Genomic DNA, 24,211 nt, shown 5'->3' with positions numbered 1-24,211 from the left:
TATCTAAGTTGAATCTCCCGGTTGTAATCTGTTCCTTTGGTTGAACAAACCAGTCCAGATACAGCAACTGCCTAACCCCTGGACTTCAGCAGGGCAGGCCTGGTGTGATTTCAGACAAGCTTGGCTACAACAGCACACTGGTGGAGATAATTACACTTCAGTAAGATGAAGAAGGAGAATGTGCATCAAGAGATTCAGCTTCAATATTCTGCATAGAAGGGATACTCCTCCAGACTTTTCAGCCTGCAGAGAAAACAGTCGTGAAGAATATGCCAGTGTTAAACTCGGGTTAAACGGCGTTCTTCTTCATGGAGCCTATGAGCTTTGTGCTCTCTCAGCCTCTCCTCTTCCCCCAAGATTTTATAAGAACCCAAGTCTTTCTCCACCTTCCATCAAACAGATCTGAAGGGTGTGCTAAGGAGGGTGGGGTGGGGGGTGGTGACCAGGACACCAGAAAGCTTTGTAATGGTAGCTAATAATAACCCTGAAAGGAACAACAATAGAACAGCTTGGGCTTGTTATGATCATTGAATGAGTTAATGACTCAGGCACTGGGCTTATGGTGCCTGGCACATTCTAAGCTAACACTCAAGAGATGTTAGCTGTATCTAATCCTATCATTCCAATTTTGCAAATAAAGAAACCAGCCTGGGAAATTCACCCAAGATCACAAGTCTAATACATTAAGTGTTAGAGCTGGGATTTGAACTGGGTGGATTCATTCCTGAGTCCCACCCTTCGAATGCCTTCGGGGAAGAAGCAGTTTCCTCTCCAGCAAGGTATTACTTTACTTTTTAAATTTTATTTGATTTTATTTAGTTGTTCTGGTCTTAGTTGCAACACACAGGATCTTCAAACTTCATTTTGGCATGCAGAATCTTTAGTTGTGGCACGTGGGATTTATTAATAGTTGCCAACCATGGATAGAACCTAGGCTTCCTGTACTGGGAACATAGAGTCCTAGCCACTGAAATACCGAGGAAGTCCCTCATTTTACTTTATTTTTTTTTTTGGCTGTTTTTACTTTTTTTTAAAATTGGAGGATGATTGCTTTACAATGTTGTGTTGGTTTCTGCCATACAACAAGGTGAATCAGTCATAAGTATACATATATCCCCTTCCTCTTGAGCCTCCCTCCCACCTCCCTCATTTTACTTTTGACGCCCCTTTTCATTCTAAGTAGCTGCTGCTTGTTGTTCTCCAGCAAAAGTAAGGGCTTCCCAGGTGGGGCAGTGGTAAAAAATCCACCTGCCAATGCAGGAGACTCAAGAGACTCGGGTCCAATCCTTGGGTCAAGAAGATCCCCTGGAGTAGGAAATGGAGACCCACTCCAGTATTCTTGCCTGGAGAATTCCATGAACAAAGGAGCCTGGTGGGCTACAGTCCATGGGGTTGCAAAGAGTCGGACACAACTGAGTGACTGACACTTTCACTTTTCACACACTTAGAACTTTACTGGGTGTTGTAAACATGTCCCAAGGCAAACTCCTGATTTCTTCCCCCCAGATGGCGATTCCGTCTTGTGTGTGATTCAGGCAACACCAGAAGAAAAGATGTGGAGCCTCCTTTGAATCCTAAAGGGTTAGCAGATCCGATTGGCTCTGCTTTCCCAATGTATTTAGAATCAGATGGTTCTCTCTACTTACCATCACCCAAGTCCAGCCACTGTTGTCTTTTCCCTGGGTTATCACAGCAGTCTCCCTGCAGTCTCTCAACTCAGAAGTCAGAGTGGGGCTTTTAAAGCACAAGCCCCATCATGCCATCCTCAGCTCAGAATCCTCTACTGGCTTCTCGGAGCCCAAACCAAAAGCCCTCCTCACAGTGTCTACCTGGCCCTGCTTGCTCTGAGCCCCTGACACTGCTGACCTCCTTTTCTCCCTCTGCCGCTCACTCACTCTGCTCCAGCCCCACTCGCCCTCTTACTCGAGAGCTCTAAACACAAGTCCACCTCAGGGCCTTTGCACTTGCTGTCCTCACTGCCTAGAATGCTCTTCCCTGGGTATCTACACGGCTCATCCCTCACTTCCTTCAGGTTTCTGCTCAACTGTCACCAATCAGCAAAGCTTCCTCTGACTCCCCCTATTTAAGGGATCATGCCCCCCCACCCTCCACTCCCTATTCCCTTCCTACCCTACTTGATTTTTCTGCATAGCCTTTATTGCAATCTGACACACACACACACACACACACACACACACACACACACACACACACATATATTGAGGTTATTTCAGTATTCTCATAATAGAAAATAGAAAATTTAGAATAGAATAGGGAATGGAATGGAGTAGAGAAGGTAGACAATGCCTTCCTAAAATTCACTTTGTCAGTTGTAGGATTCACTCTCAATCAACATATTTATTTGTGAGTTTATTTCTGTACTCCCTTACTAGAATGTAAGACTGTGAAGGCAGGAACTTTGTCTAGATGATACCCCAAGCACCTAGAGAATGCCTGGCACGTAGTAGATGCTCAATAAGTACTTAGTGGATGAAAGGATGAATGATTGCCTCTGCCTTCTACTTACTGACAACATGTTGTCTCTTAAGATTCCAGCACTACATCCAGAAGTCCCAACAATATGCAGCAGTTAAGGATATGTCTACCCTGGTGCCTCAGATGGTAAACAATCTGCCTGCAATGCAGGAGACCCAGGTTCAGTTCCTGAATCGGAAAGATCCCTAGAAGGAGGGCATGGCAACCCACTCCAGTATTCTTGCCTGGAGAATCCCTATGGGCAGAGGAGCCTGGTGGGCTGCAGCCCATGGGGTCACAAAGGGTCAGACACAGCTGAGTGACTGAGCACACACGCCTGCTCTTTCCTCATAATGATTCTAGATATTCCAGTTTTGAGTTTCAACATCACCAGAAAATGGCATTTGAAATAAAAGTAGTTCCAGTTATCTTTCAACCCTTCTAGCTAAACTTCTACCAATTTAGACAAACTCCCAGCAATCCTCCTAATTAACTCAGCCCAGCGCCACTTACGAGTTAAAGGTGTAGTACCACCAATTTCTGTTGAGGCTGAGTAGGGTCGCCATCTCCTCATCGCTCAGTTTAAAGTCAAAGACCTAGAAAAGTGAGAATTCCAGAACATCATCAGCAAGCCAGTTCCTGGTGCAATTTGAGGTCTCCAGCCACACTAGTAGGGAGCAAGCTCACATCCACAGCAGTAACTAGCCAAGGGAGTTTCTCCCATTATGTCCACCAGACACGAATGGCTCTAAATTGGGCGCTACACAGAGACTGCCATGTTTCTGAGGTTTTATGTTCCAAAGCCTGTTAGCCTCCTAGACTTACAGGCTCTGAACTGCACAGTGTGCATGCCCCATGATGGACACGTGGGTTCCTCCACAAGGGCAGGTCTTCTAGTATGGTCTATACCTCTCCTGCTGCTGGGAGGCAGGGGCTTAGGCAGGACAATCTGCTGTTGTCTGCAGCCCACGACATAACTGCTTAGGGACAGCCAAGACCTTTTCAGTCAGTGGTGAGAGGTACAGCTGTGCTCAGACCTGACAGGACATCACCAGCTGCTCCCCCGGCCCATCCTTGGTCATGGGTCATTCATCTCAGCCCTGAGAGATGGCAAGGTGGTGGGAAGGTGGCGGAAGCCCACGCAAAACACAGGGACAACATGAGAGACCTGGTGAAGGAGTCTCTCCCATCCCCTCCTCCACTGAGAAGACCAGCTTGCTCCTTGGAAGAAAAGTTATGACCAACCTAGATAGCATATTAAAAAGCAGAGACATTACTTTGCTGACAAAGGTCCGTCTAGTCAAAGCTATGGTTTTTCCAGTGGTCATGTGTGGATGTGAGAGTTGAACTATAAACAGAACTGAGCACCGAAGAACTGATGCTTTTGAACTGTGGTGTTGGAGAAGACTCTTGAGAGTCCCTTGGACTGCAAAGAGATCCAACCAGTCCATCCTAAACAAAATCAGTCCTGAATATTCATTGGAAGGACTGATGCTGAAGCTGAAGCTCCAATACTTTGGCCACCTGATGCAAAGAACTGACTCATTAGAAAAAAACCCTAATGCTGGGAAAGATTGAAGGCAGAAGGAGAAGGGGACAGCAGAGGATGAGATGGTTGGATGGCATCCACTGACTTGATGGCAGGAGTCTGAGCAAGCTTCGGGAGTTGGTGAAGGACATGGAAGTCTGGTGTGCTGCAGTCCATGGGGTTGCAAAGAGTCGGACACGACTGAGCCACTGAACTGAACTGAACTGAACTAGCCAGAACCTTACCTGAAAGTTCTCGGCGATGCGTGCAAGCGTCTCAGACTTGGGAATTACAATCACGTGCGTCTGGATATGGAACCAGATCAGAACCTGTGCAGAAGGGGACTTCTCGTTTACACTCATCTGCAACGACCACTCCCTCTACTTTTTCAGAAAATGAAACATCTCTGCCATTCACTGTGTCTTTATTAAGGTACAATAGCTAATATACACTGAGCATTTTATAGCTATCAGATAACCTCTCAGTCCTCTGTTCAGTTCTCTCACTTAATCCTCACAACAACCCTATATTCTTCCTTTTTAAAAAATAAAGTGACCTGGGATAGTGTTTGGGATCGTGAGGTTGATAAGTGTGGAGCTGGGGTCTGAACCCAAGTCTTTTGGCTGCGAAGCCATGTTCTTGTTCCTGGTCCTCCAGTCTCAACAGAAGTTGTAAGAGGCCATCCCTGTTTCAGTGATAACCATGCTATTTCCTGGAGGTCCAAACAAACAGACTTTCACAGAAAGGCCTTAGAGGCTTCCTCTCTTGTTCCCTTTCCCTTCAAGGAGTTAAATGGGTGCTTCCCCAATGGTCCAGTGGTTAAGAGTCCTCCTTGCCATGCCAGGAATACTGGTTCGATCCTGGTCCGGGAAGATCCCACATGCCGTAGAGCAACTAAGCCCATGCACCACAACTACTGAAGCCTGCAACAAGAGAAGCACTGCAATGAGAAGCCCATGCATCGCAACAAAGAGTAGCCCCCACTCACCCCAACTACAGAAAGCCCTCTCACAGCAATGAAGACCCAGCATAGCCAAAAAATAAAAATAATTTAAATACAGGAGTTAAATGAAGACAATATTAAGAATTATACAAGACTAGTTTGTGGCAGGTAAAGAGACTATACACATTATACCTGGGCTGTGGATTTTTTGTACTTTGAAGCAATCTCATTAATCTTGGGATCCTCCAGTAGAGAAGGGTCCTCTGGTTTGGCCCTAGAGGGAGAAAGATGATTGGTGTGCATAATCACCATGGCTACCATATGTAGATGAATATTACTCCAGTGATGGGCCCAAGGCTGATCGTCAGTCTTCCCTATGTGGTAGATAAGGCAAAAGGATTTTAAAGCTTCATGTCTTACCCATGGGTCCACCCATGGGTTCTGAAGCCTCAGGAGTTTTTGCAAAGGGTGGTCCAGTGCTGGGTGGCTAAACTGGAGTATTCCCAAAGGGTTGCTGTTTTTTTTTTTAAGTTCTCATATTTTCCCCACTGTTTGAGTATGCCAGGCACATTGCCTAACACGGATTTTTCTTTCTGAGGGCTTTCTTAAAAGAATGTCGGCGAGAAAGATCAGATGTCTCACCCAGATCTATTCGGACAGCCTAGCGGGCTGTAAGCCGTGACACTGCTGCCCTTGGACTGACAGTACTGGATCAATTTCTCCTGCGTGAGGTATGGGTGACACTCAATCTGTAAAAGCAAGCAATTCTCATCACTGGGAAAATCCACCTGCTCTTTGAGCTGCCCATAGGGAGTTCTACACACAGAAAAAGGTCTATCAGCAAAGGCCAAATCCTGCCCCCTGCTAGCCTGGCTAAACCAGACCCCAAGACCCGTCTCCCATGACCCACAAAGTACCTCATGCCTGACCTTCAAGATGAGACTTAGTGCAAAGCATTGAACTTGCCTCCAGACATCTAAGAAATAATAGAGAAGAACCTTTACCCTTTACTAAACAATTTACCTGGTTAATAACTGGTTTGTATTTCAGTCCAGGTTTGTTCAAGAGTCTCTCGATCTGAAAGTGGTTGAAGTTGGAAATCCCAATGTTTTTCACCAGCCCCTCGTCCACCAGCTCCTCCATGGCCTGTCATAGAAAGGGACGACTTTGGCCACTGCTAGAGGGATCTCAAGGACCCTAGTTTGGGTTAGTCCTCTCTGGGACAGGAGTATGCGTGTGGATTAGCAGAAGTAATAAAAAGAATTTGACTTCTAACATAAACCCACAGTGATAAGAGAACAGACTCTGCATGATTTCAATACCTTTAGACCATGAAATTTTTGTGCCTAGTTTTATGTCCCTGGATATGTTCCAGCGTCTCCTGGTTTATAGTCTGTGGGAACTTACATAGAATCTATATCCTGCTGTTGTGTGAAAATTGTATAAATCTTAATTACATTGGATTAGTTGATAGTGCTTTTCAGGTCTACTATAGCCTTCTACTTTTCTATTTATTCTATTAATTTTTGAGAGCTTGATATTGAAATTCCAACTAAAAATCTTAATTTATCTACTGAAAAAATAATTGTAATATGTAGTGGAACTATATGTAACCTTGTTCTGTATTTTCCAAGTCTCCTGTAAATGTGTTATCATACTTCCATAATTTAAAAAAATAAGAAAGAAGGGGGAAAAAGGAATTTTCCATCCAGCCCATGAGTAGAGAGGAAAGCAGGAGCAAAGGCTTTGAGGCAAGGACAAGCATGAAGTGTTCGAGGGACAGTTGAGTCAGTGGTTCTCAAATGTGGCTGCAATTCGGAATCACCTGACAGCTTTAAAATATACTGATGCCTAGAGACTTCTCTGGTGGGCTAATGGTTGAGAATCCGCCTCCCAGTGCAGGGAGCACGGGTTGGACCCCTGGTCCAGGAAGATACAATGTGGAGCTGCATGTGGAGCAACTAAGCCCATGCACCACAACGACTGAGCCCGTGTACCTAGAGCCCGTGTTCCACGAGAGAAGCCACTGCAATGAGAAGCTGGTGCACTGTAACTAGAGAACAGCCCATGCTCTCTGCAGCTAAGGGAAGCCCAAGGGCAACTATGAAGACCCAGGGCAGCCAAAAATAAAGTTAAAAATACATACATACACACACACACACACATATATATATATTATATATAAAATACATACATACATATATATGTGTATATATATATATATATAATATATATATATATATACTGATGCCCAGATTCTACCCCCAGAGTTTCTTACCAAATTTATGTAGCATGTGGCCTGAGCATTGGGATCGTTAAAACTCCCCAGGTGATTTTAATGCATAGAGAACCACTAGGGTAGGTGATGTAGTCTTTAAATTGGGCGAAAAAAGTTTAGAATTGATGAGATTGCAAAGTCTCCAAACCATCTGAGTTGGGCCATGAACCAATGTAGCTGTTTCTGTGTACCATGGAACAGGTACAGGTGGGTGCATGATACATCTTGACATTGTTTCACTCTTTCTCCCATCTGCTTCAGGGTGTTCAAGAAGGTTTCTGTTGAACTGGTTATGGGTCCACATAAACGTTGATTGCTTCAGTCCTGCCTTATCATCCTAGATTCTTTGAACTTGATCATCAAAGTCTTTCATTTAGTGATCATTCTCAAATCCATTCTAAGGATACAGCAATGTGAAAATCAGGGTACTTTTTACAGAGAACAATGACTTAGTTGTCACAATGAATACTATTAAGTATTCATTAAGAATGAGGGCAACATCATTGAAAAGTGGACATTTACTTTCCAAATACATGGAGTTTTTAAAGCATCTATGATATTAATTTCTCGTTTAAATGCTTTCTTCCCTGCACTTGCCCTCTCTGTTCTTTCAGTCTTCTAACCTTATTGAGGCGTTCAATCGATAAGTCAAAGATATCTCTTGGTAAATGTCACATTGCACTTGAAAATATGTGGGTTATTTTCATATATCTTGATTTCTAACATAAATCCACAGTGATAAAGAGAACAAACTCTGTACGATTTCAATACATTTAGACCATAAAATTTTTGCAAGTTGTTTTATATCCCTGGATATGTTCCAGTGTCTCCCAGTTTATCATCTATGAGAACTTGAATTTGTATCCTACTGTTGTGTGAAAATTCTGTAAATCTTAATTATGTTGAATTGGTTCATGGTACTTTTCAGGTCTACTATTTCCTTCTACTTTACTGTCTATTCATTCTATTCATTTTTGAGAGTTTGATACTGAAACGCCAACTAAAAATCTCAATTTATCTACTTAAAAAAATCATAACATATAGTGAAACTATATGTAACTTTGTCTTGTATTTTCCAAGTCTCATGTAAATGTGTTATCATAACTTCATAACTAAAAAAATAAAAAAGAAAGAGAAAATAAGAATAAGGTCAAAACTCTTGTGGAAACAACACTAGAGGTGTCTCAGTCTCCATATCTCACAAAGAATAATCCCTAAGATATTTCAGAGGTCTTGTTTTACCAAAGTAATGTATATGACAGAGCCCTCTTATCAAATTTAATGCAAAAGCTTAGTCTATTGAAATCTTAGGCTCTGTTGTAGGTCTTACCATAACTTTCATTCTCAGGAATAAAACATTCACTGAGTTCAGTCCGTGCACATAAAACATTCAGTTCAGTTCAGTTGCTCAGTTGCGTCCAACTCTTTGTGACCCCATGGACTGCAGCACGCCAGGCCTCCCTGTCCATCACCAACTCCCAGAGCCTGCTCAAACTCATGTCCATCGAGTTGGTGATGCCACCCAATCATCTCATCCTCTGTCACCCCCTTCTCCTCCTACCTTCAATCTTTCCCAGCATCAGGGTCTTTTCCAATGAGTCAGTTCTTCACATCAGGTGGCCAAAGTATTGGAGCTTCAGCTTCAGCATCAGTCCTTCCAGTGAATATTCAGGATTGATTTCCCATTGTTAGATGGTTCATTAAATTATCATCCTGAAATACTTCTCTCACAGGAGGTTGTTTGTGGTAGGAAAATAAATATGTTGACTTTTAAAAGAACTAGTTAAGTACCAGAATTCATGTTTCTCTTTATGGCTACTCTTTTGGCACTAGCAGAAAGAAAGTAGTATATTTTCTTGAAAATCCAGGCTTTATAAATTTGTTTTAGTGAGTATATCAAACAAGTGTTTAAGATTATGTATTTGGATAAAGACTTGTGTGGTCATTAGGTTAAAAAGAATACGTGAATCTCAGAAAAACAGCATTTTTAAACTTGAAGTTTGAACCCACCTTCATGTATGTGGGCTCAACCAGCTTTTGGTTTGTACAGCAGTGACATTCTGTCACATTTACCATGGATTTATATTTAATTATATGCTCAAGATAGCAGAATGTTTGACAGATGATGCCTTCATAAGATTTTCCCAAGAGAACTTGATTTACACACACACACATATTTGTATACACACACACACACACACACACACACACACACACACACACATATGTCCCTGGAGGAGGGCATGGCAACCCACTTCAGTATCCTTGCCTGGAGAATCTCATGGACAGAGGAGCCTGGTGGGCTACAGACGATAGGGTCGAAAAGAGCCGGACACAACTGAAGCGACTGTGTGTGTGTGTGTGTGTGTGTGTGTATACACGCTCTTGCTCATGAGATATGATATTGCCAATGGCTTATTATTTAGAATGGCTCTTAATTACATAATCATTGCTTTTTTATTCTTGCTAACTTTTAAATGTCTTTCTGTTGTTTTTTGATTAATTTATTTTTATTTTTGGTCGCACTGGGTCTTCATTGCTGCACGAGGGCTTTCTCCAGTTGTGGTGAGCAGGGGCTGCTCTTTTTTGCAGAGCACAGGCTCTGGGGTGCGTGGGCTTTAGTAGTTGCTGTTCCCCAGCTCTAGAGTACAATCTCAGTAGTTGTGGTGCACCGGCTTAGTTCCTCCCAGGCATGGGGGATCTTCCTAGATCAGGGATGAAATCCATGTCCCCTGCATTGGCAGGCAGATTCTCTACCACTGAGTCACCCGGGAAGCTTTATATTATTAGTATCTATTGGAAGATTTTTTTTTTAAGAAGCAGAAGAAACTGAGGTTTGGAGGAGTTAAATAACCTGCACTAAGTCACTTTAGTCAATACCTGCAATCCCAGGGCAACACTCTGTTTCAAATCCCTCCCCCTGGTATCCTCTGAAATCAGGCATGTTGTATTCCCAGTCTCCTTTGAGGATTCGGTCTTAGTTTTCAAAAATATAAGAACTGTCAGGTGAACACCAAAAGTCAAAGCTGATTAGGAAGAAGTTCAAAGAATTAGAAAATGATGATGAGATAAAACCTCATTGAGCACCAGGGCTCCTTCACACTGGTGTAGACCCTTGTAGATGACTGAAGGCAAGTCTTCACTCCCAGCTCACTGAGAACAAGACAGAACCTACCTCCCAGGCATCCAAGAATGTTGCTTTACTGACGATGGTATCGCCTTTATTGTCTTTGGGAATAAAATCCTCCCCAGGCTGTAAATGCGAAACAAGAGGTTTAGCGCTGTGTGCATCTGAACACTTGATTCTGTCAAATGAGGTTTCAGGATCCTGACTCGTCCTAAACACCCACATATGCATACCATTTTTTTTTCAAGCTCCACAGTATAAATTTCAAGAAGCTGAGTTGAAATAAAATCTCTAAATCAATCTGCTAGAGTACAAAACATAAGTTCTTATATTTTAGAAATTATTGGAGTTTTTTTTTTTTTGGCCATGCCACACAGCTTCTGAGATCTTAGTTTCCTAACCAGGGATTGAACCCATGCCCTTGGCAGTGAAAGCATGGAGTCCTGACCATTGGACCCTCAGGGAATTCCCAGAAACTGCTGGACTGATTTTAAAATCTATCATAAGCACATTCCAGAAGCCACCATTAGCCCCGTGGACATGGACTTCTCACATGCACTTGGGGACAAAGTTCAATTTCATGAGGCGAGAGAGCTGGGAGCTCATGTCTCTCAGGCTCTCCTAAAGAAACAAAAGACTTATATATAGAAAACTATAAAACACTGATGAAAGAAATCAAAGAGGACACAAACAGATGGAGAAATATACCGTGTTCATGGATTGGAAGAATTAATATAGTGAAAATGAGTATACTACCCAAAGCAATCTATAGATTCAATGCAATCCCTATCAAGCTACCAATGGTATTTTTCACAGAACTAGAACAAATCATCTCACAATTTGTATGGAAATATAAGAAACCTCGAATAGCCAAAGCAATCTGGAGGAAGAAGAATGGAACTGGAGGAATCAACCTGCCTGACTTCAGGCTCTACTACAAAGCCACAGTCATCAAGACAGTATGGTACTGGCACAAAGATAGAAATATAGATCAATGGAACAAAATAGAAAGCCCAGAGATAAACCCATGCACCTATGGACACCTTATCTTCGACAAAGGAGGCAAGAATATACAATGGAGAAAAGACAATCTCTTTAACAAGTGGTGCTGGGAAAACTGGTCAACTACTTGTAAAAGAATGAAACTAGAACACTTCCTAACACCATACACAAAAATAAACTCAAAATGGATTAAAGATCTAAATGTAAGACCAGAAACTATAAAACTCCTAGAGAAAAACATAGGCAAAACACTCTCCGACATAAATCACAGCAGGATCCTCCATGACCCACCTCCCAGAATATTGGAAATAAAAGCAAAAATGAACAAATGGGACCTAATTAAAATTAAAAGCTTTTGCACAACAAAGGAAACTATAAGCAAGGTGAAGAGACAGCCTTCAGAATGGGAGAAAATAATAGCAAACAAAGCAACAGACAAACAATTAATCTCAAAAATATACAAGCAACTTCTGCAGCTGAATTCCAGAAAAATAAACGACCCAATCAAAAAATGGGCCAAAGAACTAAACAGACATTTCTCCAAAGAAGACATACAGATGGCTAACAAACACATGAAAAGATGTTCAACATCACTCATTATTAGAGAAATGCAAATCAAAACCACAATGAGGTATCATTTCACACCAGTCAGAATGGTTGCTATCCAAAAGTCTACAAGCAATAAATGCTGGAGAGGGTGTGGAGAAAAGGGAACCCTCTTACACTGTTGGTGGGAATGCAAACTAGTACAGCCACTATGGAGAACAGTGTGGAGATTCCTTAAAAAACTGGGAATAGAACTGCCATATGATCCAGCAATCCCACTGCTGGGCATACACACCAAAGAAACCAGAATTGAAAGAGACGTGTGTACCCCAATGTTCATCGCAGCACTGTTTACAATAGCCAGGACATGGAAGCAACCTAGATGTCCATCAGCAGACGAATGGATAAGGAAGCTGTGGTACATATACACAATGGAATATTACTCAGCCATTAAAAAAAAATACATTTGAATCGGTTCTACTGAGATGGATGAAACTGGAGCCCATTATACAGAGTGAAGTAAGCCAGAAAGAAAAACACCAATACAGTATACTAATGCATATATATGGAATTTGAAAGATGGTAACGATAACCCTATATGCGAGACAGAATAAGAGACACAGATGCATAGAACAATTTTATGGACTCTGAGGGAGAAGGTGAGGGTGGGACGTTCTGGGAGAATAGCATTGAAACATGTATATTATCATATGTGAAACAGAACACCATTCCATGTTCGATGCATGAGACAAAGGCTCAGGGCCGGGGCAATGGGACGACCCAGAGGGATGGGATGGGGAGGGAGGTGGGTGAGGGGTCCAGGAAGGGGAACACATGTAAACTCATGGCTGATTCATGTCAATGTATGGCAAAAACTATTACAATATTGTAAAGTAATTAGCCCCCAACTAAAATAAATAAATTTATTAAAAAAAAAAAAAAAAAAAAACAAAGGCAGGAGCAGAGTCCTATTTCCTCACTGAGCACTGGCTACCTTTCAGCACTTGGGCTCTTCTCCAAAATGGCATTCCCAGTGCATCAGTTAACGAGAGGAGTAAGCCCTGAAACAGTATTATGTAAGAGCTGCCCTGAGAGGAGAGCCCTTGGCATGGAATCAGAACCAAAGCCGTGTGGCAGTTGCAGCTTGCCCGGGCTGCTAGAAATCACAGTTTTCTCAAACGTAACAGAGAAAACCAAGGTGTGTGGTCACCTCCACATTGGTCCATGGACTTGGACTCCTTTTCAGGCCAGTGTCTTTCTGCTCCACCGTCTCATCCTGAAAACTTTCCTGTGGAGTCCTGAAGTGCAAGGCCTCTTGCTTCAGCTCCCCTTGGTCCCCAGCCTCCAGCCCCCAACTCTCCCCTCCCTACTCCTGACACAGCTGTTATCTTCCAGCATGTGCCCAGGAACCAGAGATTGGGACAGGGAGGAACTTCACCCTGTAATGCCTGCGGAAAGTGAATAAGGTAGAGGTCCAGATAGTCCAGTCTCAGATCCTTGAGGGTCTTCTGACAGCATTCCCTCACTAGATGCTTCTCCATGAACGTGGGCCACAACTGCAGAGAGCAGAGGAGGGAGAAATCAGTGCTGGACAGAGAAGGGGCGACCTTTCTCTGCTTTCCCTGCTTTTTGACCCTCAGCTTGAGCTAACCCCAGGGGCAGGCCATTTACAGCACAGGTGGTTAAGATGCATCATCCAGGGATGCAAGGTCACCAGGTTGCTCTGGAAGTCACTGACGCCTCTTTTTGTTGTTGTTGTTTCAACTGTCACTTTATTGTTATGATGGCTGAATTAATTACAAATTTAAACTATAACTTTGACAATTTTTAGCCAGGTACCAAATTTTATTCAAAGAAACTGCTTATTTAAAAGTGATCACAGGACAACTCAAAATGTACAGCAAGATGGATTAGAGAAAGATCTTACTGGCCAATAGATTGTTTTAATTCTCTCATTATATCAGACTTAAAACTTTTCATTTATAGGAAAGGTAAACTGTAACTTCAGTAGATAGCAATACAGAAAGATTTTATCACATTGACTAGTTTCCATTTAGTCAGTCAACTGTTTCTAGATGTCTTAATGGGGATAGATGTGTTTACAGAACTGGCTGAGCTTGAGCCTTCTTTGCGAGCAGCTTTAGATCTGCAATGCACTTGGCGATTGTTTCCTTCTCCTGCTGTTCAGAGATGCTCTGCACCACATGCTTCTCCATCATGTGCTCTTGTTCCTTCTGACGCATCATATTCTGCACAGAGATGTGATAGTCCAGGCGATTCTTTACCTCCCTGTATACTGTATGCAGCCGTTCCCGGTAAGTAACCTCCAAGGCCATAGCAATGTTATTCCTTTGAACATCAAAAAGGTAATGGCGCTTTTGAACCAGTGCCTGCTGTGTCTTCTGCACATCAATAGCATCCTGGATTTGTTTGATGGACGCCTGTTTCACCTCTTCCAGTTGGGCAATTTTTTGCTCATTGAGTTTATCAGCAAATTCCCCAACAGAGGCACCATATTTTTTAACTACATAGACAATGAACCCTATTGTTGATATGGCAGAGAAGGTCTCTGGAGTTATCATGTATATTTCTTTGGAGAGTAAATATAAGATAAGCCCAGTTCCAAGCACATAGGGTCCTGTTACACCAGTTTTAGGATAAAGGAACTGGAAGAATTCCTCAGGGATCAGCCCCAAACGAACTTTTCCTCCATGTTCAGGAAGAGGTGGTACAGGGGCAAGACTTGGTTGCCCTGTGTGAAAGATCCTCGTTGCCTGCAATACCCCTGGACCGAGGAGGGCTGCGTTCTTCAGAAAGAGGGCTGCTGCAGCGGTGGCAGAAAGTACCACCCGGGACAGCATTGTCAGGTAGCGTCCACAGAGCAATCTTCCCGCCCCAGTGACCCTGATAGGAGAATCTGTCAGGGACAGAAGCAAGATGTACTCTCACAAGTTCACTGACATCTCTTAAATGTCAAGGGCAAGTTATCTTTTTGACTCACCTGGTATTCTATATATTTGTTACATCAGGTACCATATTTGGGCACGGACTCAGCATTTGTTTACATGTGCCATTCTCTTCCTCAGCAGTAGGCTTTCTGAAGTTATGAACTGTGACCAGCATTTAAGTTCTTAAGCCTTTGGGAACAGGTGGTCCTCTACTGCTCTCCTACGTCTCCAAGCACATGGGCCACAAATGATGATAACTCTGCAAGGAATTTATCCAGACACAACCAGCGGGGTCTGTTTGTCCCACTAGATACGAGCACTTTCCAAGTGCCTCTAACTAGTAGCTTTTAGCAAATTGGGTATAATGCGCATTCAGTGATTCTCAACCCTTTCTCACTCCACCCCTCCCTCTTTTTATAACATTCTGTAATTTGCCTTTTACTAGACTGAACTGAAGAGAAATTCCTATATGACAATAAGTAAGTCCCACCCTTTTCCAAAGTACCTGCCAGCTGAGAACCTCTGGGCTACAACCACTGAGACCACAGTGCTGAAAGGTGGAGCTTCAGGATCCAATTGCAGCCTTAGCTTTTGGCTGCCAGGGGGAAGATGGAGCCCACCAATAGGAAACAGGGATGCTAAGGACACCACCCTGGCTCAATGGAGACTACTCTTCTAGGGGAAAACCCACTCAAGATGGGTGGGTAGCAGCAGCATCTTTGCACCAACACTGGACGATAATGTGGATATTTGTGTCCAGGGATGTTATAAAGACAGCGATGAAGATGGCTGGGGGAAGTGACCAGAGCCGTTCTTGTTGTTGTTCAGTCACTCAGTCAGGTCCAACTCTTTGTGACCCCATGGACTACAGAATGCCAGGCTTCCCTGTCCTTCACTGTCTCCCTGAGTTTGCTCAAACACATGTCCATTGAGTCAGTGATGCCATCCAACCATCTCATCCTCTGTTACACCTTCTGCTCCTGCCCTCAATCTTTCCCAGCATCAGGGTCTTTTCTAATGAGTCAGATCTTTGCATCAAGTGGCCAAAGTATTGGAGCTTCAGCTTCAGCCTCAGTGCTTCCGACGAATATTCAGGGTTGATTTCCTTTAGTATTGAATAGCTCGATCTCCTTGCTGTCTAAGGGACACTAAAAAGTCTTCTCCAGCACCACAATTTAAAGGATCAATTCTTAAGTGCTCAGCCTTCTTTATAGTCCAACTCTCACATCTGTACATGACTACTGAAAAAACCATAGCTTTGATTATATGAACCTTTGTTGGCAAAGTGACGTCTCTGCTTTTTAATAAGCCGTCTAGGTTTGTCATAACTTTCCTTCCAAAGAGCAAGTGTCTTTTAATTTCATGGCTGCAGTCACCATCCATAGTGATTTTGGAGCCCAAGAAAATAAAGTCTGCCACTGTTTCCATTTTTTTTCTCCATCTACTTGTCATGAAGTGATGGGACCAGATGCCATGATCTTTGTTTTTTGAATGTTCAGTTTTAAGCAAGCTTTTTCACTCTCTTCTTTCACCTTCATCAAGAGGCTCTTTAGTTTCTCTTCTCTTTCTGCCATTAGGGCTGTATCATCTACATATCTGAGGTTGTTGATATTTCTCCTGGCAATCTTGATTCTAGCTTGTGATTCATCCAGTCTGGCATTTCACATGATGTACTCTGTATATTAGTTAAATAAGCAGGGTGACAATATACAACCTTATCGTACTCCTTTCCCAATTTTGAAACAGTCCTTTGTTCTATGTCTGGTTTTAACTGTTGCTTCCTGACCTGCATACAGTTTTCTCAGGAGGCAGGTAAGGTGGTCTGTTATTCTCATCACTTTAAGAATTTTCCACAGTTTGTTGCGGTTCACACAGTCAAAGGCTTTAGTGTCATCAATGAAGCAGAAGTATATGTTTTTTGGTGTGTTTTTTTGGAATTACATTGCTTTTTCTATGACCCAACAGTTGTTGGCAATTTGATCTCTTGTTCCTCTGCCTTTTCTAAATCTAGCTTGCACATCTAGAATTTCTCAGTTCACATACTATTGAAGACCAGCTTGAAGGATTTTGAGCATTATCTTGCTAGCATGTGAAATGAGCACAATTATATGGTAGCTTGAGAAATCTTTGGCATTGCCTTTCTTAGGAATTGGAATCAAAAGTGACCTTTGCCAGTTCTGTGGCCACTGCTTAATTTTCCAAATTTGCTGGCATATTGAGTGCAGCACTTTAACAGTATCATCTTCTAGGATTTGAAATAGCTAAGCTGCAATTCCATCACCTCCACTAGCTTGTTTGTAGTAATGCTTCCTAAGGCCCACTTGATTTCACATTCCAGGATGTCTGGCTCTAGGTGAGTGATCACACCATCATGGTTATCTGGGTCATTAAGATCATTTTTGTATAGTTCTTCTGTGTATTCTTTCCATTTCTTCTTAATCTCTTCTGCTTCTGTTCGTTCCTTGACATTTCTGTCCTTTATTGTGCCCATCTTTGCATGAAATGTTCCTTTGGTATCTCCTCCTTTTTGGAGGTCTTCAGTAGCCCTTCCAACAAAGGTTTGTCTGGTCAAAGCTGTGGTTTTTCCAGTAGTCATGTATGGATGTGAGAGTTGGACTATAAAGAAAGCTGAGCACCAAAGAATTGATGCTTTTGAACTGTGGTGGTGGAAAAGACTCTTGAGAGTTTCTTGGACTGCAAGGAGATCCAGCCAGTCCATCCTAAAGGAAATCAGTCCTAAATATTCATTGGAAGGACTGATGCTGAAGCTGAAACTCCAATACTTTGGCCACCTGATTCGAAAAACTGATTCATTGGAAAAGACCCTAATGCTGGGAAAGTTGAAGGCAGGAGGAGAAGGGGATGACGGAGGATGAGATGGTTGGATGACATCACTGACTCAATAGACAGGAGTCTTAGCAAGCTCCATGAGTTGGTGAAGGACAGGGAAGCCTGGTGTGCTGCAGTCCATGGGGTCACAAAAAGTCGGACACGACTGAGCTAAACTGAGCTGAGTAGCCCTATCATAGAGCATGTAGACTCCAGGACTGGGTTGCCCCAGGCCAAACAACCAATAGGAAAGGAGCACAGTCCACCCACCAGCAGGCAACTGGATTAAAGATTAACTGAGTGTGTCCCTGCCCACCAGAACAAGACCCAGTTTTCCCCACAGCCAGTCCCTCCCATAAGGAAGCTTGCATAGGCCTTTTAACCTCATCCATCAGAGGGCAGACTATAATCCCAAAGCCTCCAGAATGAAAACCACAATCACAGAAAGCTAACCAAAATGATCACATGGATCACAGCCTTGTGTAACAAAGCCATGCCATGCAGGGCCACCCAAGATGAATGGGTCATAGTGGAGAGTTCTGACAAAATGTGATCCACTGGAGCAGGGAATGGCAAACCACTTTAGTATTCTTGCCTCCAGAACCCCCTGAACAGTATGAAAAGGCAGAATTCTGGGTGTTGACTAAATCTAACATTTCTGCCTGTTTTGAAGTGTAATCTTCCCACCAGGTGAGCCCTAGGTACCTTGCTCACTATGAAGAGTTCCTCCCGCTTCACAGCCTTCTCTTGGATCTTCTCTTGAATGGCTTCCCCTACCTCACGCTCATTCTCGTAGACATAAGCACAGTCCAAGTGGCGATATCCTATGTCAATGGCCACCTTCACAGCCTCTCTGACTTCTCCTAGGCCAGACTGGAAGGAAAAAGAAAAAACCATCTCCCCAGACCACCTTCAATAGGCTGTCTTACTCAGCCCAGCTTCTCCAAACCAAGATTTCCCTGGGATCCCCTTTTCTAGGGGATACCTGGGAAGAAAGCATGCTTTGGAAAACTTTTCAAAAGAGAAGGAAGAAAAGTGAATTAACTTTGTGATTATAGCATCATGTCCCATCATAGCTCAAGCCTAGTCCCTTCTGATTCAGGTTCACATTGCAGCCCAGAAGTGTCTCTCCAGGTAGGTAGAAGTGAAGTGACGTGACTCAGTCATGTCCAGCTCTTTGCGACCCCATGGACTGTAGCCTACCAGGCTCCTCCATCCATGGAATTTTCCAGGCAAGAGTACTGGAATGGGTTGCCATTTCCTTCTCCAGGGGATCTTCCCGACCCAGGGATTGAACCCAGGTCTCCCACATTGCAGTCAGACACTTTACCATCTGAGCCACCAGGGAAGTCAAGGTATGTAGAAGAGACTACAAACTCTTTCTGATGACCAGGCTACACACTGGATTTTGAAATAAGCTAAAGGAATTTTCAGAGAGAAAGTAGTTATTACCTCATAAATTCAGGCTCATCTCATGCTAGGTGTGTGGCCTGAGCAGATTGCTTAATTTTTCTAAACCTTGTCTGCAAAATGGGAATAATGACAACAGCATCTGCCTCTTGAAGCAATTGCTGCTTCCCAGGTGATGCTAATGGTAAAGAATCCACCTGCCAATGCAGGGGATGTAAGAGATGAGAGTTTGATTCCTGGATCAGGAAGATCCCCTGGAGAAAGGTGTGGCAACCCACTCCAGTGTTCTTGCCTGGAGAACCCCATGGACAGAGGAGCCTGGTGGGCTACAGTCCATAGGGTCACAAAGAGTTGGACACAACTGCAGTGATTTAGCATGTACACGCACAGGAGGTGATTGTGGTAAGTGCCGCAGCGAGTGTCAAATTTGAAGTACAGCACCAGGCATACATCTAAGAGTCAGTGGATAAAAGACATTATATAGTTATTGTTTCAGAAAAGGAGAAATAGAAAACCTTGTAAAAATGGAATGTCTCCCCTCACTTGAAGGCAGAAAGTTTTTCTTTCTTTGAAGAAAGAAGAGAAGGAAAGAGAGGGAGGGAGGGGGGAAGGAAGGAAGGAAGAAAAAAGAGAGAAGGAAGGGAGGGCGTTAAAAATACCACATTCTGTCTAATCTAGCTAAGCCAAACAATGAAAGAAAAAGAAGCATTTACTACTGATCTACCTATCCTTTCTTCTGGTGGGCTACAGTCCATGGGGTCACAAAGAGTCAGACACGACTGAGTGACTAACACTTTCACTTAAACTGCTTAAAACTTGATACTTGCTAGAAAAGCTCTCACCACTGCTGGAAAAAGTCAGTCTTGGAGCACTACTGCTGAATCAACCCCGAGAAAGCAGCCTCGGTCCTGCCTCCAGCGCCCAATATTTGCCTCCCCAAAACCCTTGCCTCTGGGCTTTCCCTCAGGACAGGAAAAAATGCCCAAAGCCCCTCAAGGGAAGAAGGTGTCCAAATATTTGCACACTTACTTTCCAGGTGCCCAGGCCCAAGATGGGCACCTTAGCCTTGGTACTGTGCTCCACAAAGGTGGCCATGGTGTGTGCAGAAACAGCCCCGAGGGAGAAAGTTAGATGTCTTCTGCCCCACTGAAATGTGCTGACTGCAGAGGAAGCAGCCTGCCCTGGCACAAACTGGAAAGTTCTTTCAGCCTTTTGTTTCAAGTTAATGAACACCAAACACTGTTACCTTGAGAGAGTTCTCCCTGATAAAAAAATACATAAATTATTTCATAAGAGTGAAATTTTATCAACAAATTAAAATACATGCACGTGGAAAATAAAAATGTGCATCTATTTTAATTGTTCCTATCTCATTACTAAACTGTTGTAAATTTTTTTCCCCTCAGAGCATGGAAACTATTGAAGTATAAGAATGTTTGTCTGTTAAGCACCTGGACAGGATCCTTTTATGCTAATATTTATCATATAGTAGTGATTCTTGTCACTTTCTTAAAAAAACAAACGTTGTGATTGAAAAAAAATGCTATGTACTCAAGTCCTAACAAGCCCTAAACTTTTAGGCTTCTTTTCCCATAAGACAATGTTCATGTGAGATTCTTCTTTTTTTTCTTTTAATTTCAATATTTTTATTCACATGAAAAAATTGGAAATAATGTAAGTGTGCTATATAGAAAACTGATCAAAAAATTAATTTGGGTTAGTGAAATTGTTAAAGTAATTTCTTATCAAGAAAAAACGATATATACTCATTATAGTAAAACTGAAAAATGTAGATTATAAATAAGGAAATATTAATCACCTATATTCTCACCACTCATGATACCATTACAAGAGTACTGTTTCCTGCAGACTTTCATACATGTGTAAATGTGTGTGCATGTGTGTGTATACACATTCAAAATATATATTTAATACATCGCATATGTTACTGAACTCAGGTTTGACTGCTAGTCACCTAAGTAACCAATACTGATTGGTTTGGTGGAAAGGAAAGATAGCTTTATTGCAGAAGCCCACAGTCCTGGGGAGAAGGTAGACGCATGCCCCAAAAAACCAGCTCCCGACTCCCCAGGTTTTGCTCTGAGATAACAGAGGGAAAAGAGGAAGAGACCACATGCTTAGGAGAGGTTTATGGGGTGTGTGATCTCAGCTCATGGACAGTCTTCTGATTGGTTGGTGGTGAGGTAGTCAGAAGTCAACATCATCAGCCTTCTGGTTCCAACTAATCTGAGGTCTCTGTGCTTTTCTCCAGAAAGGGGAGTATATGGTCAAAGGAAATCTGTTTTTGTTTATCATGTGAAATGTGGTTCAAAATTGAATTTTTTAAATAGCGGTTTTTTAATTAATTAATTAATTATTTTTTGACTATGCTTGGTCTTCATTGCTGTGGGTAGGCTTTATCTAGTTGCAGTGAGCAGAGACTCCTCTTGCTGGGGAGCATGAGCTCTAGGCACTCAGGCTTCAGTAGTTGTGGCACATGGACTCTAGAGCACTCGGGCTTCAGTAGTTGTGGTGTAAGGGCTTAGTTGTTTGGCCGCATGAGGGATCTTCCTGGACCGGGGATCGAATTTGTGTCCCCCTGCACTGGCAGGCAGGTTCTTAACCACTGGACTACCAGGAAAGTCCCCAAATTGAGGGGTATTTTTTCAACACCATTTACAGAATAACACACTCCACCGTTTGTGATGTTTCAGTAATTATTTACAACTTTCATTTTTTAAATATTATATTCTTTATAAAATATAAAAAGAAAAATCAGTAGGGAACACAAAATAGATTAAGAAAATAAAACCCACACATAGTCCCACATTTAGAGATGATTATTGTTAATATTTTGGAGCATATCTATGGATACCCAGTTGAGTTCGGATGCCCCAAAGTGGAGGAGAACTGTGCCTCATTTTCCACGGTGAGGCTGTGGAGAAGGCATCAAGTCTAGGATGGAATCTCTTGATTCCCAAAATTGTAAGGTCTTCATGACCGCAGGAGGTGTCCAGATGAGTGGTTAAAGGTAGTCTCAGGGTGTCCCATGAGCCCCAGGGGCTGGGAGAGCTGCCCAATTACTCACGTCCACTGGCAAAGCTGGCTGAAAGGAAGTGAAACCAAACAAGTGAGACCGTTGCCCTGCACAAGACCAAAAGAGGCAAAGGTCTTTTGCAGAAGGAGAAAGGCTTTACTGCAGGGCAGCCAAGCAAGGGGACAGGAAGCAAAGCTCAGATCTGTCTCCCCAATGGGCTTTTGTGGGGGGTATTTATTGTGGAAGTAGGGAGCAAGATGAGGAGGCGGCTCTGAAATATTTGGTGGAAATGAAGAAGTTTCAGAAATTCTGTGCACAGGAGTGACTGTCCTTCATGTCTCTTCACAGGTGGCATGTGCAGTATCAGGATAGTTCCACATGTTATACATGGTAGATTTTTGGCAAACGATGTACAAAGTTCACGATCATTTTGGTCCCTCAATGTGCCAGTGGAAGGTGCTGTTAGTAAGTGTTTCCATATCTAGTTTCCCTGGTACTCTGCAAGACAAGCTTAGAGGGAGGTCTCTGTTCATTGTCTTGTTTCTACCTTATGATCCTTGAGTGTGTACATTACAGGGTAAGGTTTCAGGAGGAATCGGTGAGCCCCTGAATGTCTCAAGTCAGAGACTGTGAATGTTGTGATGAACACAAGTTCATCATGCATATGATATTCAGGGGAGCTGGATGGAAGTTGTAGAGTGGGCTGTATAACTAAGGATTCAATGGGAATAAGGAAACCTCAGATAACTACACAAAAGGATGGATGATCACACCCGAGGACCAGATATATGAATCCCATTTCAGGGAAAGTCAATGTATAGATGGTGAGTCACACCAGGTACTTTCCCCACACTGCTGGATTTTGCAAGTCTCTTCTAAACCCTGCTGATACCTACAGAGAAGGAATCTAAATGTAGTGGTTTTTAATCCTGAAATACAAGAAAGTCAAAGCAAAGACTTTGGCAGAGAAGAAAGGCAGTGTAAGCTGAAAGTGTAACACAGAACATTTTCAGAAGTGGATATCATCAGCCAGAAGCAGTTGCTTGCAGCCCATTTTTTTGTTCATGCCATCAAAAATTAATTTCAGTCTCACTTATAAATAAAAGCAAGCTTTAGTCCCACATTGAACTGAGGAATATCTGGTTCAGAATTTATCTCACAGGAAGAATGATCCAGGCACAAGTCTTACTCAGCTTAAAACAAACAAACAAAAAGCCTTCATTGTCAAGTGAGAAGAAAGGTAATTCTGATTCTAATTTACTATTATTATTATTACTATTAGTAGCCATGTGCAATACATAATAGTGCATGTATTAACACATTTTCTCATTTATTCTTCAAGTAGCCTCATGAGGTAGATACTATTACTATCCCCATTTCATAACAAAGGAACTGACACATTGAGATGTTCAGTAGTTTGTTCAAGGTAAATGGTAGAGCTAGGAGATGAATACAGGTTATTGGGCTCTAAAGCCAAAGCCAGTGTGACAGAGGAGCCTGGCAGGCTACAGTCCATGGGGTTGCAAAAGAATCGGGTATGACTTAGCAACCAAACATAAGCAAACACCAAAGCAGGAGAGAGGCTGTAGCATCTGGTAGAGGATGGTAGTGGGGATTCTTGAGGACACTGACAACCAGTGGAGGTGGCTGACATGTCCAGAAACGATGCCAGTATCTGTAGGTCTTACACACTCATCGGAAGGGGTGGTGGTGCCAGCACATGGCAGACGGTGGCCAACGGGGTGCGTCCACGAGCATGAGAAGGCTGTTCTCTGGTGCACTGGTTACCTACTGCCCCTATGATAAATTATTCCCAAAATAACAGTTTAAAACAACAAACATTTATTTTCTTATGGTTTGTGTGGATTGATGACTCACAGTGATCCATGGCCAGCAAACCCAGATGTCCAGACTGATCAAGCATGTATTCAGCTATGTAAATTAAGGAAATATGAGTCATCTAGAGCATAAAAGAAAACACATTTTGAGGAAAGATTGCCAGAACAGGAGAAAGCTCTCAAGTTTCATTTCTGCTGCCCAGAAAACCATGTTCTTACGAGAAAGGCTCCTCAGGTACAGGGGTCCCTG

At 42.8% G+C, this 24,211-nt stretch overlaps 1 protein-coding gene and 1 pseudogene across 2 annotated transcripts; both read right to left on the bottom strand.

Annotated features, from left to right (window-relative positions):
• Positions 1 to 200: 200 nt before the first annotated feature.
• LOC145523164 (aldo-keto reductase family 1 member B10-like) lies at positions 201 to 20,181 on the bottom strand. The gene is made up of 10 exons (XM_081532939.1): positions 20,116 to 20,181; positions 18,382 to 18,549; positions 13,333 to 13,455; positions 10,400 to 10,477; positions 5,970 to 6,092; positions 5,589 to 5,695; positions 5,139 to 5,220; positions 4,249 to 4,332; positions 3,007 to 3,071; positions 201 to 243 (listed from the first exon to the last, which is right to left on the bottom strand). The coding sequence occupies exons 1-10, from the start codon at positions 20,179 to 20,181 to the stop codon at positions 201 to 203; spliced, it is 939 nt and encodes a 312-aa protein (XP_081389065.1).
• On the bottom strand, positions 13,643 to 14,842 carry LOC145523163 (ATP synthase peripheral stalk subunit b, mitochondrial pseudogene; annotated as a pseudogene). The gene has a single exon (XR_014066396.1). The product of XR_014066396.1 is annotated as an ATP synthase peripheral stalk subunit b, mitochondrial pseudogene (transcript).
• Positions 20,182 to 24,211: the final 4,030 nt, after the last annotated feature.

The sequence above is a fragment of the Giraffa tippelskirchi genome, chromosome 10, assembly GCF_054371585.1.
Source record: "Giraffa tippelskirchi isolate mGirTip1 chromosome 10, T2T-mGirTip1v1.2.pri, whole genome shotgun sequence".
NCBI lineage: Eukaryota > Metazoa > Chordata > Mammalia > Artiodactyla > Giraffidae > Giraffa > Giraffa tippelskirchi.
Note: the sequence above shows the minus strand (reverse complement) of the source record. Positions and strands in the feature narration are given on the sequence as shown.

Excerpts from the sequence above, each read along its gene's own strand:
- LOC145523164 (XM_081532939.1), bottom strand. The coding sequence starts at position 20,181 with ATGGCCACCTTTGTGGAGCACAGTACCAAGGCTAAGGTGCCCATCTTG. Across the intron at positions 13,456-18,381 it reads AACTCTTCATAGTGAGCAAG|TTGTGGCCCACGTTCATGGA; the intron begins GTACCTAGGGCT and ends TGCTCTCTGCAG. Across the intron at positions 4,333-5,138 it reads ACAAAAAATCCACAGCCCAG|GTTCTGATCTGGTTCCATAT; the intron begins GTATAATGTGTA and ends CCTTCTGCACAG.